At 39.7% G+C, this 16,048-nt stretch overlaps 1 protein-coding gene across 2 annotated transcripts in view; it reads right to left on the minus strand.

Annotated features, from left to right (window-relative positions):
• Positions 1-10,746: 10,746 nt before the first annotated feature.
• The window catches only part of EGF (epidermal growth factor), a 61,172-nt gene continuing 55,870 nt past the window's right edge, over positions 10,747-16,048 (minus strand). For both annotated transcript variants that reach the window (XR_010472458.1, XM_005515250.3), the window contains exons 24-25: positions 14,770-14,872; positions 10,747-13,141 (exon numbers count right to left, since the gene is read on the minus strand). Coding sequence is in view for 1 of the 2 variants with exons in the window: in XM_005515250.3 (XP_005515307.2) it covers positions 12,918-13,141; positions 14,770-14,872 (327 nt within the window). In the remaining variant the exon portion in view is untranslated. The remainder of the gene's footprint in view (positions 13,142-14,769; positions 14,873-16,048) is intronic.

Genomic DNA, 16,048 nt, shown 5'->3' on the forward strand with positions numbered 1-16,048 from the left:
CATGCTAACAAAAATATGCTGGCAGCTGACACTCATTGAAATACATTAATGTTTAACATTAGAACTTGCAACAGGACTAGTGAGTTGGTGCAAATGATCACTTCGATGGGTAGTTTTCATAGCTATTCCATTGGTATATTTTTTCCTAGTTTCAGTGGAAGATGAGCTTTTTTAAAAAGCGATATTTTCTAAAAAATCACTATTGCTGCATGCTGCAGCAGCACCATGTATTTTATTTTTATTGTTACAACTTGTGGATCAGCTAGGGCATTCTGAAGGCATATCATGTTGCAGCACCATCACCCCAGTTCTCCAGGTCTGTTCCCAGCCCAGCAGAGGCATGGCCTGGCCCCATACCCAGTCTGCTGCACCAACATGGGGACCTTGCACTGGCCCTGGCTCAGGCAGACCTGGACAAATCTCTGGGCACAGACCTGCAGGACACAGCATAGCTAGGCTTTGCTCAGGAGCATAGTCCCACAAACCCAAAGAACTGGCTGTCTCAAGAGGTACAGACAGACCGGAGAAAAGAGACACAGATAAAGCATCGCATTGCCCGACATCAAAGAGCAGTTAAGTGGCAAACTTGGGACGAGATCAGAAAGTTGCTGGATTACACTGGTTCATGCAGTCTTTTAGGCCATATTTTGTCTGCTAAGGTTAAAGTCAGAAAGAGTTGTACAAAAAGTGAAGATCTAGTAAGAGAGATTTAATACCACTGGAGACTGGCAGAGTTAATGAGGTGGGGTAGCAATGGTCCTTTTTTCCAATTAAAAACGGAAAAAGAAGGAGAGAGACCAACCTTTGGAATTTCAACATGGGAGAGCAGATTGTTTGCAAGAGAGTCATGCTCAATCTCTGTGCCTAGCTGAAGGGAATTTGTGGTTTCATTTTGGGCCCTTTTGGGCTGTTTTTCATGTCAAAATTACATACTTGCTATAATTTGTCTCTCTTCCAAGATATACTGAAACAAAGGAAACATTTGAATGAGATTTGAGACAACTTCGTTCTCACCCGTCAGGAAGGTAATCCCCAACCTTCAGATAAATGCAGGCATGTGGTTTCCAGTATTCTCACTCCATATGTCTTCACAAACACCAAATAGATCTAACGTAAGAAGACGGGTTTTTTCCCCATAGATCAAAAGGTTACAGTGATGGACCTTGCCCAGGATGATCCAGACTTTCATCCATATAATGCCTTCATTTGCACTCCCTATAGACAAACTCCCTAGCACAGAAATCAGAGACAGGTTGAAGGCACCAACCCATTGTAGCACTTACCATCTCAGCCATATCAGCTGTAAAGTGGAACAAAAACATAATGCCTAGTTTACAAACTGAGTTTTACAGGTAAAAAACTGCAACATTTTGAGTGCTGTAACTCTGAAATGAGGAAGACACTTCATAGTGGTGGTTTGCCTGAACTCTCATTCCTGAAGAAAAACGGTGTTTGAGGTTTTGTGTCAGCTCTTTTCCTCCAATATTTCGGAGTAAACACTATGGCTCTTAAATCTGCTGCTTACATGTTACCCTGTTCATGGGTTTGAAATCTGCCTTCATATGCCCATACTGGGTTTGGGGAAATATCAATGAAAGCAGAGGGAGTGACTCCTGTAAAAGAGCAAAAAGGAAAGGTGACAATAAAAAACAAGTTTGCACCGCCATCCCCAATTAAAGGAAACTTTAGTTTGTTTATATGCATTTACATGAGGAATTTTTGCCAGCAGAGCTGTTTCAGCTCTTTCAGCCGCAAACCACACCTCATGGCACTCTGACCCCTCTTTGTACAGTAGGTCCAGCCCTTGCCTTACCACAGAGGCAAGAGTTCCCTCTGCTATAAAATGCAATATAGGGTGAAAACTTGAGGCACCAAGCTCAAGCAGCCTTAATGCAACCAAAGCCACCTTGTTTCCTGTGTGAGCCACTGGGTCTGGAACTGGTATGAACAGGTCAGGCAGAGGAATGGCAACTGGACTGACAGCTGCCAGGACAGCTCCATCATTTATTGGCTGGGAGTGCATCTCTCAATGCTCTTGCTACATGGCTCGATACCTTCCCAGAGCAGGGAGATGGGGAAAAAATAGAAAAAAAAAAAGGTTAAAAAATAAAAAAAATAAGTGCTTTACATGGGATTTTCCTATTGGAGAACGTTGTGGATGTGCAATTAATTCTTTCCAAGAAAGCAAATGTTGAGCTAGGCAAGATTTTCTTCAAAATCCCACACCGACGCAACATTTAACATGTAGCATAGAAAAGTCTGTATGACACACTGTGGTGTTTCTTTCTGCCATAAATGGACAAAATTATACATAATGCAAAGCAATAAATGCTGAAAGACTTCTGCAAGAATTTTTACATTTATTTTTCATAGCCCAAAGAAACTGATCTGTAAATACATCCCATAAGACACTGCATTTGGCCCTGAAATATTGTCTTGAGAGACTGTGTTTCTTTCTTCCACCTGACACATTTTACAGAGGGTATCAGCATATGGATTTGCACCTCAGCTGTGGCATGAGCAAAGAATTGCTATTGTTTTAATATGCTACACTGGGACATTCAAACATTGATATTGTCAGGTACTACTTTACAATTCCCACTAGATTCACTGTAAAGCACACATTTGTGAAATAAAATATTGCTATATTCACCCATAAAACTCTATGTTATAACAGTACCGATCATCTGGTTTTAATCAGAAGTCAGGAAACTCACAGTTTGAGCTGGAACTCTCTCCTTTCCTAAACTCATTGTGTTTAACTTCTGCAACTCAGATGTGAACAGGTTCTACAAAAGCCTCATTACCCTACCAAAAGCAAAGCCAAACGGGCAGACAGGGTTGGAGTCAGGTGAAGTATCAGGGGCAACTCCATTCCTGATAGAGCAACTTGAGCAGCGGTAGTAAAGCAGGACAAACAGACAACACAGAACAGCACTGCTAATAGTTTACACAATGGTGTTAGGGGTGCGAAGGAAGCACCTTTGAACCCAGCTTTCAAATCCAAGCTCTATCTGCAAATGGGTTAATACTTTCTAAGATGCTGTTTAAATGAATTTAATGCTTCCTTTCTCCAAATCCGCAAGAGGGATTTTGCTGGTAAAATACAATCAAGATTGAGCGCCAAAATAATTTTTTAGTGTAAATCTATTCTAAATAGTTTTGTTCATAAGTGAAGTAAAAATCCAAAGGAGAAAAGAAAATAAATCAATGTAGTGCACATTAAAAAAAAAGTAGTTGAATTAATGTTGGTCAGACAGTTTTAAATGCAGCGTTTAATAATTTTCAATTGATCAGCTTTGCTAACTAATAAATAGATTTTTATTTGTTGGGGTTTTGTGAGTGTTCTACTATATATCTAACATTTACTCATTCATTTTGCTTTTTCTGAGGCTTTTCTCTGCTCCCACATCTGGGGCATGCCCTCAGCTAGAAGTCTGATTAAAAATTAGACCCTAAAACATTCCCCAAGGAAAAAAAAAATGGAGTTTCAAAGTATAGGAAGAAATTTCAATGAAGGCAAACACTTAAAATCTAAAAAGAATTTGAGAGTTCTAGAAAACCAAGGGCTCCTGTGGCATTCACAAGATACTTAAAGGGAACCTTGACAGCTATTAATATGATCCTATACGTTCACATGATTCTTCTCTGAAGCTCAGCGAAACCCCTGCAATCTGCAAAGTTCTGCAAGAAGAAATATTTTCAGAAAGCCCTGAAGAAAAAAAAAAAAAAGAAAAAAAAAAAAGAAAAGCTGAAAGTCTCATACCCTGCAGGATTGGAGCTGTGACTAAAAATCTTGCATACATTTACCTCTCAGGTTTCGCAACTGTGATTATATATCTTCAGCAAGAGGGAGATACTACCACAAACTTACTGTCACTTCTCTATCCAGCAGCCAAGAAGACAAATCATACACTCACAATTATATTTACCTTATAACATTTTAAAGAAAAACGTATCCTACAGCTCAGAGTACCAGTAGATGGATGCCACTAACATCTGAAATACAGAAGCAATTTACTGCTGTGTCTTTTTCAGCTGATAGGACAGAAAATGTTAAAATTCTGGGAATATCTGGAGCTCTTATTTGAGAAAGTGTCAATTGATATTGCTTCTTAGCCATGGTGGTGATGAAGGCAAATGGTCTTCCTACATAAATCTGTGTGTTTCAATGGGGCTAGGCGGTCACTCAGATAGATAGCACATGGTAAGTAAATACAGTTCAGATAGGTAACCTACAAAAGAGTATGGATAGTTCATTGACCATGAGTCAACAATGTGCCCTTGTGGCCAAGAAGGCCAACAGTATCCTGGAGTGCATTAAGAGTGTGATCAGCATGTCACTGGAGGTTATCCTTCCCCTCTAGTCTGCCCTGGTGAGGCTGCATCTGGAGTACTGCATCCAGTTCTGGGCTCTCCACTTTAAGGACAAGGAAGTACTGGAGAGAGTCCAGCAGTGGCCTACAAAGATGATTAGGGGTCTGGAGCATCTTTCTTATGAGGAGAGATTGAGAGAACCCTGTCTGTTCAGCCTGGAGAAGAGAATCTGAGAGGGGATCACATCAATGTTTATAAATACCCCAAGGATGGATGTCAAGAGGATGGGACCAGACTCTTTTCAGTGGCATTCAACCACAGGATGAGGGGCAACAGGCACAGACTGAAGCACAGGAGGTTCCATCTGAATACAAGGAAAAACTTCTTTACTTTGAGGTGCCAGAGCACTGCAACAGGCTGCCCAGAGAGGCTGTAGAGTCTCCTTTTCTGGAGACATTCAAAACCCGCCTGGATGCATTCCTGTGTGATCTGCTCTAGGTGAACCTACTTAAGCAGGTGGCTTGGACTAGATGATCTCCAGAGGTCACTTCCAACCCTAATCATTCTGTGATTCCGTGACGTTTGATCTACATTCTCTATTAGCTTGAGTGCGACAGTAGGCACATACATAAAGGACAATCCAATGTGAAAAAGGTTGCAGAATGGCTCAATCACCACACTGCCAAGAGCTACTGAACCCACAGAGGTAGCACAGACTGCATTCATTCACAAGCTGGGGCAATAATAAGACTCTGTACCCTTGAAAAGAGCTTAGTTCCTCTGAACAAGACATTCAGCTTTGTGATATTTCGAAGATATATCCATTGTCCATTAGTACAATAACATAATCTGTTCTATTAAAGCCTTAAACTAATTCACTATGTGCTAATGTGAAGACAGAAACACATATGCATACAAAGAATCAAAAACATTATAGCAGAAATGGCAGTTTCACACATGGAAATAATTAAAGTAGATGTCTATAAAGAAGAGCTTATGTGAATTTATGTCTATGAAAGATAATCTAGATTTGTCTTCAGGAAGGTCTGTTGTGATGAACCATTGCCTTTAACCACTGTCTCTCAATTAACCCTGCCTCTTCTAGACCACCTGCAGAACAATTAAACTCTGTATTTCATTGTTATTTTCATTATGAGGAGATTTGATGCCTGCCAGATACTGTAATTTAAGATGTTTCCCATCCTTATGGGCATTTGTTTGGCTTTAATGTTTTTGAAGAAGCAGACAGTGGATGCTTGTTACCTGCAGGATAGATGCAAATGCTTAGTAGTGTACTACATATGACTTTGATTTTGATGGAAAGCAGAGTGATACTACCTGGGTTACAAAGCCATTTAAACATAAGGCTGAATGCCCTGTAATAAAACAATGGAGGGTGAAAAAGAGTACCAAAAACCAAACCAGAAGAAAAAATACACGTTAAAGTGGAAAAAGGTAAAACATGAAATTTATCCCTTTTCTATAAACACATGTGGAAAGAATAACACCTAGCCTTTTTATTCTTGGCTTCTTTTTCCCCCCTCCCTTTACATTCCAAGAGAAGATCTGCCAACTTTTGGCCATATCCATTTCTCTTCTGTTGTTTGCCAGTATTAGTGCACTCTAGCACACATTCTTTCCTAAGACTTCAAAATGTGTCATTTGTTAGGTCTAACTGTTTAAAGAACCCAGCTACCCTTCCCTCTTTTGCTCATAGCAAGCTGGGTGGTATACAGCACACTCACATACCCCAGCTTACACACTTGGGGTTGGGTTGAAATCTTTAATTGAAGAGACTCTTAAACCAGACTTCACACTGCGTGCCTTGTGTTATTGTAGATCAGAAGACCTCGCACCGATACGTTCAAATGCTTCTAATGCACCCTTCATCCTAAAATACACACTGAGGCAAACATACCTGTATTTTGCTTATTGAAGGCTCGTGATGAGGAGCTTCAGTACTTCTGTTCTGTGAAGAATTTCTAAAATCTTAGACCTGGATCTGCTTATCATTACACACATAAACAGAGGGTGAACTCACCTCTACACAAAAGGTTAGTACAGTTTAACTGTTTCAGGATTTAACTTGGACTCTATGTTGAACAGGATCTAGACAAAGGGCTGAGTTTTACCCAGAAAGATTAGTTAACATCATGAAAAAATAAAATATTGAGTGAGTTAGGGTGTACAGAACTCACTCTTTGCATGTAATTATGTGAGAATTAGGTTAAATTCGGATAAGGTGTAAAATGAGTCAACACTAACAACTGTGCTAAAATTGCATCCAGTTCAAACAGGTCTTAATCTGTCTCTGGAGCAGCAATAAATGCAAATCTCAGTCAGTTTGATTCCAAGACCCACAATTTTAATGTTAGCTTTGTTCATAAGAATAGGCCTTCTCTGAGAATTTCTTTCAAAGATCAAAAAACATGCCACACTGAGAAATATTACAATGTATGTAAGAATTCTTGTGCCCTGCTCTTTCTCTCTTTCTTTCCATCTCCTTTTTTCTTCAAGTGGGGAGGAAGCTTGCAAAGACCTGCTGAGTTAGTTGCCTGGTGCCACCCCATGAGCAGTGGAGTGAGGGGCAGAACCAAGTGCTCCTGATTGCTTATTACCACTTTATATCGTGGGGAACCTCTGGCTGGATTAAGACTTCAGGTTTGGTTTATTATTATATCCCACCACAAGATACATTAGATCCAGATCCAACCGCCTCAGAAATTGGTAGTGTTCAGCTCTGGGGTTGTGCTTTGTTCACTATTATAAATATGGGCTCACAATGTGTTTTGATGTACTCACTTCCTACAATTGATAAGCATTATTAGGTATGAGAAAAGAACTACTATGATTGCAACATATAATAAGCAGTAGGGGGGTGCCTTGTTATATATCTCACTCTCTTGGAGGTGGTATTTAGCACATTTCTGGGTTTAGGCAAACAATAACCTCTTAGAGGCCAAGAATCATTGTATAGTGATAAAAGATACTGACAAAGCCAAAAAATAGACAGTTAATACCATGTTTGGGCTCCCATTTAGGAGATTTTGCAGAGAAGAGTGTTACCTAAACCTAATGCTGTTGACCATTGGAGAAATGAGGAAAGATACTATAATCTTATGCAATCTCAGTTTTGGTCTGTTCCCTTGACCTGGATTAACCTTATTCCTTTTATCTGTATTTTAATTCCAAACACCTCACTTGAATGCGACTGTATCCAGGTCTCTGCTAAAACCTTTAATGAGCAACACTAAGGCCAGCGGAAATAAGTTTGAACTCTATTACTGTTTCATACAAATGCTGTAGGGATCTTTGGATCTCTCATAATTATTAGTGATTTTGGTCTCCAGTGAGATGTTCAGCATTGATTTCTTTTATTGATTTCTTTTTTAGTTTATTTAGTTTATTAATTTCTTTTTTTAAATGGTTACTTTTCAAGAGCTATTTAAAATACATGTTTCTTCTTCTTAACTCTTACTATTTGCAGGTGCACACACTGCACAAAAGCTGCACAGCGCTGGGGCCCACTTTCTTTTGCAAACAAGTAAAGAGCAAGATGGCCATTAAAATCTTAACCTAAATATTTCTATTTATTTCTTGAGTGAAAAAGGATAAACATATATAGCACACTTTCACTGCTCTTACATAATGACTAGCTACTGTTAGTAGACTAATGAAATATCAGCTGTGCATCCTCTCCATTTATTACAGCACACTCAAAGGTATTGTTTTGTGCAATCAATATTAACAAAGATCATGTCCATTAAATGTGCACAATGTTCCGTAGGCTGAATACAGCACGTAAAACTTGTTGGGTTTTAATCAATAAAATGCCCAGAGCTGCACAAAAATTGCTGGGTCATGAAACTACAAGGCTGTTAAACTGTTGGTTTTTAAATAAATCTCTTTTTTATATAGGCATTAGTAGATAATTCTTTTATACCTTAAAGTATTCTTTTCATTGTTTTCATCATATTAGTACCTAGGGGGCTTATTAACTAACCAGGACTCCAGCTGCTCTCTTTCCAGTAGCTGCTCACATAAAAGTGAGAAATTCCCTTACATGGTGTCTTTGACTTACTTTTAAAAGCATTCCAAATTGGTTTGGATAAAGGCCATGCAGGTAAGGTAAATATGGCCACAAACTGGAAATTGGCTGGCAGACAGGATCCCATAACCCATAATAAGCACATGGCAAGGGTCAGGCTGATGGGGCCAGATTAGGGGTTACACGGACAAGGCTGTCTGTGAACTGTAGCATCTGAAAGGCATGCAGTGTAAAGCTGGATGACTGGAGAGGTAAAAGCATCATGCAGCAGTGGGTGTGAGCAAAAACAAGGGTCTAGGACTCAGATGTTCTTAAAATTAATCTTTGAGACATATCCTGACTTCTTACCTGTAAAAAAGGCAGCTGCCAGACTACAGTGTCTTGATCTATAGAGTGTGGAAAATCTTCCTAGGCTTTGGTTTAGCTTCTGCTTCTATCTAATAGAAGAAAAGAGTCAAAACCATCCCCTCCAAAAAGGCAGGGAGAAGATACTTTGGTTGTAACACCCAGGCTTGAGGAGGAAGGTGTGATGGTGGCCGGGGTCTCAATACAAAAGGGTTTCTGCATCTTTATAGTTGATTATTGCAGCATCTGCCTCAAAAGTCAAGCTCCAAAGCCTTGAAGCTGCAGGATATTGAGGGCCCCTAAGGCTGGTTAGAAAGGACAAAGGCTTTTCACTGGTTTGAATCTAGTCCACCTCAGTACTGAGGAGTGCCTGAAAGTTAATCCCATGATGAATAGTCTTCACAAAGTTGGCTGTCCCTGGTCCGCATCAAAACTGGCATTAAACAGCAGTCTCAATAAAAGATCAGAGGAACGTGAGCCAACTTAGGCTATCGCCCTCACAGATTGTGTTTGGGGTGCATTCCTGGGGCTCTGGGGGAGGCTTCTAATGCCACTAACATCTTTCCTTTTCACATGCACAGAGATAAAGATGGCAGGTTATCACAGAATGAAGCAATAACACCAAGTGTGTTCTGAAGACTAACTGAACAGTGTAGGCATCACCCTGAAATAACATGAGATAAAATGACTCCCAATAAGACAAAACCACAATATATGTTGATGAAGCAGAGGCTTCCCCTAATACTGTTCTGATTATTTTAAAATTTTTTCATTTTTTTTTAAGAAATATTTTCATTGTGAAAGAGATTACCAGAATGAAAAATTTTTGCCTGAACAGATAAATTCCTGCAAAGCTGCAAGTGACTGTAAAAGACACTTAAAATGAGACGTGTCATACATTCCTATGACTAGGAACCATTACACTGCCTATGTTCATCATGAATGAGTATGAATCATTCCTCATTTGTTTACGATGAAAATACATCTTTAGAGAATTGAAATGTCAATTTCAGTAAAGTCAGGATTTACTAAACTATATAAACTCATTTTCTCCCTTGCTCTTTAGAAGTGCCCAATAGTTTTAGCACTTTGGACCTGTCAAGCTTTTTCCCTCTACATTTCTGAATTCCTCTTTTACAGCTTAATATAACATACATTGATTTCATTTTTTAAAGTCAGAGTATACCAGTGGGATTTGAGATCAATACTACATTAGCTACATACCCAGAAAGTCTAATAATTTAAAAGTTTTGGGGTTTTTGGTTTTGCATACTTGAAAAAAGTTTAGCCAGAAAAAAATGAGAATCCTCCAGGATTCAACCACTTGACTTGAAATGATCTGCATGTAAAGCCTGACAATAAAATCTTGAAGACCAGTTTGAAAACATACTGTGAAGCCATGGATAATATTTCTAGACAAGCAAGTAGCAACATTTGTAACAGGGCCATTTAAATGTGTGCAAAAGGAGAATATGGTTCCTACCAGTTTATGGGAATGTATGACTAAAATAATAAATAAAAACTTACCATATTCAAGCTGGGATATACCCATGAGCTACAGAAGATAATCCTCATCAGTATAGATTTGCTGAGTGGTGAAAGAAAAACCCATGATATCTGCATGTGCTGCACCAACACACTGCAGCTCTATGAAACCAATGGAGCTATCAGCAAACATGACGTGAGTTAACTGAAACCAGAATTTTGTGTTCTTTTCTTTTACAACAAGTGGGACGCCAGGGATCTTATTTTATTCTATAAATCAATAGGTTTATAAACATACAAATAAACCAAATATATTATATTTGTGTTGAAATACTGTCTCAAGGTTTTACACTAAATATTTTGAGTTTAGGCAACATTTAAAACTCAAAACACCCTGATTACAAAAACCTATCAGCTCGATTTTCCTATCTTATTCTGTAAAGAACACTATCAAATTTAAAATTAGATCCTTACACTGAAGGAAAGTAAAGCAAACAAAACACAGGACAGAAGAAGAAACGAAATTGTAAGGAGTCTGTTTAGGCAAGATGTGAAGTTACAAAGCTTTATTTTCTTTGAGCAGGGAAACTTCCAACTAAATGTTGACTGTCATTCAACACAACACAGATTTTAAGCACACAAACATATTTCACCAGAGATAATCGAAGTGCAGGGATCAAAGTCATTTTACTGTCTAGCTCTCGTGGAGATAAAATGCTTTACTGAATCAGGGCCTTTATAGCTGGACTCTCTTCCCATCAAAATACACAACATCAATGATGACCTGTGAAAAATCAGGGAATCCAAACTAGATGCCTTTGACAGCGTTAATTCAATTAAATTATACTAAATTTACAACAAAATCTACCAAATACTAATGGTTCATCCCAGTGGTTGCTCTCTGCTGAACACAGTTTAGTATGCCAGCCCTCCTCAACCACTTCTCTTTCCATGGAAGCAGCCTTGTTGTCATTCACACAAGAGAAGGCATCTTCATTGCTACTGGCTCCAACTAACTTGTGAAAATGCCTGTTTTACATGTTCACCATGAATTCAGAACTGATGTGACTAGAAAACAGACTCAGCAATTCAAAACCTCTAGCAAAAATCACTTCAGAAGATGAATAAGTGACAACTCTCAAGACAACAGAGCATTATGTTTATGGTAATTCAGACAACTTGGGCTCAACATTCTTACTGTTTATACCAACATAAATCAGAACTGACTCTGCAAAGTTACTCAAGTGCATAACTGTTTTGGACAAGAAGAGCCTTTCAACACACTTTCTCATCATTAGACTACAGACCTGGTAACCAAATGACAACATCCCAGACCTTCCTGGCAGAATTCTAAAAACCCCAAAAGCAGGATGTTAGGCACACAAATTAATAACATTTGCCACTATTATTCAGCTAATTAATTACAAGGAACACTAGTGGTGGGTTCTGTAGTGGAATTTAAAGGTGCCTGATAGTTACAGTAGTATGCTTCAAAGACAGAAGATTGAGAGATCCCCTACAATTAACACTTTATTAGTAATATCACTGTTTTACAGATATCTTCCAAAACCTTCTGAGAACACCCTTCAGGAGTCAAGACTAGTGGTGAAAATCCCTCGAGATGATAAACAACTAATCTACAACTCTGTGTACAACAGAGCATTATGAGTTAGTTCTTAGTAAATAACTGGAAGGGAACTGTAGCTGTTAGAAAGCAGTTAAAAAAAAAAAAAAAAAAGTGTGGTAGTGTTTTCCAATTGATCCCACGTATTTTATCAGGCAGCACAAATCAGTTATGTTGAAGTCTGTCCAAACTGATGTGGTTTCTGTTTGTCCCAGTCCTCCTGTTCCTTTGGAGCAGTGACTGAATGGACTTCTTTCTCCACACCAAGTCCTATATAATGGACCAGGTTTTGCTGCCAGTTGTGCTTCTGTGAGGCAAGAACATCTCCAGAACGTGCTTCCTTGCAGTGAGCAGAGCAGAAACAATCCTGTAATGCTCTGAAGGACTAATGTAGACTGGAAAATTTAATGGAAGAATCACCTTTCCTCTCAAATGTAACCTCTCACTTAACAGATGTGACCATCATTAATACCATATGCTCACAATCCTCCAGCCCACCAAACCTGAGAAATGCAAGACCCCATTTGGTGCTCATTTAGAGAAGCAGATACAAGAATATCTCTGGTGAAAGTCCAAGAAGCCACACTGGCCTGAGAGCAATGCTGGGAAGAGGCTTAAAGGGTCCATGAACAATATTTTAGTAAAAAGATTCATTTTTAACTCCTTTTCCTGTATGATCTTCCATTCCAGTTTCTCTGTAGTTGTGGTTGTGGCAGTTCTCTGGACTCCGTGTATGTGTAAAGATCACTACTTGCAATGAACTCCATTAAAAACAAGTCTGACAAATCACCCGCTAGCCTGTTTTTCCCTCAGTGTCCTTTTAGCAGGCAGTTAAAGAAGTTAGCAGCAGTGACCCTCAAAGTGATACTTATAGAGTACTCATTGTTAATACACTACTCACAGTAATTCTTCCAAGCAGAGATGACAGGGAAGGAGTGGCAAGGACTTCTCTGTTCTGATTTGTGGTTTTGTTTGTTTGTTTGTTTTCTCTAAAGCAGATTTTAATGAAAAAAATGAGGGTTGCTTCAGTGTTTCATGAGTTCCCATCCTCTACTGATTTCATTCTTCCTCCTTTTCCAACTCAAACCCAGGCTGCCTCTAGTCTGGCTGCATGAGCAGGCTGGCCGGGCCAAGCTCGCAACTCTCCCTTTCCACAGGGGACTTGGGGTAGATGCTCCAGGGAGCCTGGGGAGGGACCTTCGCTGCCCCCGTGGGCTGACACAAGTTCTCTCCACCAAGAACCTCTTGTCGATAGCTTTGTTCTTGCTCATCTTCTGCCAAAGCCTCTGCTGCTTTGTTGTATATTATCGGCTGTTCTTCCACTGGAGAAAATGGATATGTATTACCGTCAGTGATTTGAGAAGCTTCACAATAACTAAGCTAAAAGAAAGCTAATGACAGTTTTGAGAGAGGAAAGCTATGAAAGCAAGCACGGAATCAAGTTCAGAAAATTACAGAAACAATTCATGTCAAAAGAAAAGGAGAAAGGAGAGAGGAGAGAGGAGAGAGGAGAGAGGAGAGAGGAGAGAGGAGAGAGGAGAGAGGAGAGAGGAGAGAGGAGAGAGAAAGGGAAAGGGAAAGGGAAAGGAAAAGGGGCAAAGTCAAGAACTTGCTACAGATTTTAAGAAGTGACTTGTCCTGGGCAAGTTTCATGGTTTTCTATTTTAATATACAAGAATAAGCAAATGCATGCCCATGTCAGAAAGACCACCTGCTTGTCTAAATTAAAGCCCCCGTTCCAAAGTCAAATTATCTTAGAATTATTCATTGGCGTATTATAAGAACTTCCTTTAACATGTTAGAAAAGACATCAGATTTTTTACCAGTCTTCTTGTCTAAAATGGCTGAACCACTTTTATTGCAATTTTCTACTATGGAAAAATCGGACACCTGTCATGAGAAATTTCTGTTCCAATAGCTGTATCTGATAAAACTATAAATGAAAACAGAGCCTCCTAATGGGAAACATCAGGCTTCCTTCACTGGATGATACAGTTCTACATATGTTCACAATATTAGCCCAATAAAGGAAATGTGAGACATATTTTCCACTGATGAATAAAGTGACTGCCCAACATATGTCTAAGGACAGGATGGGCAATTCTGAAAATCTTGCAAGATGCCTGCCCATTCGAGTGTCCTCAAACATTTGTCTTTGCATTTCTAAAGGACTGATGCAAACTGGGTTCTCCAGTGACTTCTGTAGTTAGGAGATACATATGGTGAATAAGAGAAATGGTTAAAAATACCAGTCTTTCTCCATCATTTCTCACCATCTGAGCAGCTAGGAGATTCAGTTGCTATCTATAAGGCAGCATTTCCTAAAACTCAGGAGTGGTCCAGCTGATAATCTGTGGGCCATGGAAGCCCATTGTGTGTTTCTGTGCTGACTGCTGCATTTGCACTGGGGATGGGAGGCACATCTCCTTCATTCATCTCATCTTCGTATAAGCACCAAACACTCCCTAAGAAGTCAAACACCTTGCTTAGCACAACAAGCAGAACTGCAGTTGCTGCCGCAGGGCAAAAGTTTTCTGGGGAGACCCGGACTCCTCACACGACATCAGTTATCCTGCCTGAATGAATAAACACTGTCAAAGTATATTTTTCCATGGATATAAAATTCCCATCACTATGATGGGCGTAACTCACTTACTGTGAGACAAACCTGTGAAATTCTATATAAATGCAAAAATATATCTTTATCCTGAGAAGCACTTGGCTTCTTATGAGTGTGAAAGCATTGCTGTAGTGTATTTTCTTATGAATAAAGTGAAAAGTGAAGGACTGAATGGTCTCTTCACAGCAATACAAACACGGGTTCTACTGTGCACAAGAGCTATAAACAGGCCAGAAATATAATTTTGATTTCTACTTCTCCTCTATCAGCTTCTGCTCCTGCTGGTACGAAGGTGAGGAAAGATCTAATAAGGAAGGAAATCCCACTCACCATATTCTGAAGGACAGGCAGGATGAGGATCTGTTGTCTCACACCCAATTAAATCAACTGCTTTAGTCTCCAGAGGACTGTTACACTCCTTAACAACTGCAAACTGCAAATACATACAATATGCACAAATATAAAGCCCAAATTAATATCAAATGAATTGGCTTTCCAAAACCCAAGAGACAAACTAGAAGGGCCACACACTCCAACCACAGCAGAAGGAAAAAGGTCATCCTGGCTTCTGGGATGACCCTTCCCCTGCAGATAATTAAACATTTGAGTTGATGACAGCCCTGGTCTTTCTTTGGAAAATGTCCAGTCCCAATCTAGTAAAGAACTACTCATTCTTTTGCCTTGCAAATCAACCTTTCCAGATGCAAGAACAAAAGTACATGAAAATCAATCCTCAGCATAGTACTGAGGGACACTTTTAAAATATTAGAGACACCTGCAGCCAGACAGCAGGAAACCCTGTCAGACACAAACAAGGATGCGGGCCTCCTTTTCTGGCTCTCAGCACCACCTGGTGTGTGCAATTCCATCACCCCACCGTGACAATGGTAGTGACACCACAGAAGCAGAAGACAGGACCCTCTGGGAGAATATGCTGAAAAGTCCAGGGGCAAAACAGAAAAAAAACAAGGGTAGAGGAAAGCAATGTGATGCACTGTGCTGAAATGGTATAGAGGGAAAGAGAGAAACCCAGTAAAGGGGGACATGTAAGGAGCAGACAGAGGAGAAGAAAAAATATGTCTAAATAAGATGTTCCAGTGGAGGACTGACAGATTCAGTGGTCCAGGTGGATAACTGGTGGATTTATGTGGATGGATCACAGATGTAGCAGGTGTGACTATTTAGGCATCAGTTCATTTACGTAATATCTGTAGGCTTACAGTTGCTAACCCACATGGGACAGACCCCCAGAGGAGATTCAGCTAGACACAGTTCTGCAAAATACCTTTGACTGTGCAAAGCAGAACACTTGCTGGATGAAACGTTTCAGAATAGTATCAAAATCCAAGCATGTGCAGAAGTTTACCAAGGCTTACATATGCCTAGGACAAACCTAGCCTGGCTTATGGAACTCTAATGGGAATGTGAAAAAAAACACTCAAACACACGCTCAGCTAAATGTAGCCTCAGCTGGCAGAATAGAAGTAAAGAAAGAAGTGAATGACATTTGGATAATTTATAGGCATAGTTTCAGTATCACAATACCTAGCATTTGATATGTGTGATAGTGTAAAAGCTCGTTATCCCCTACGTTAACCCTCCACAAATG

The sequence above is a fragment of the Columba livia genome, chromosome 4 (assembly GCF_036013475.1).
Source record: "Columba livia isolate bColLiv1 breed racing homer chromosome 4, bColLiv1.pat.W.v2, whole genome shotgun sequence".
In the NCBI taxonomy this organism is placed as follows: Eukaryota; Metazoa; Chordata; class Aves; order Columbiformes; family Columbidae; genus Columba; species Columba livia.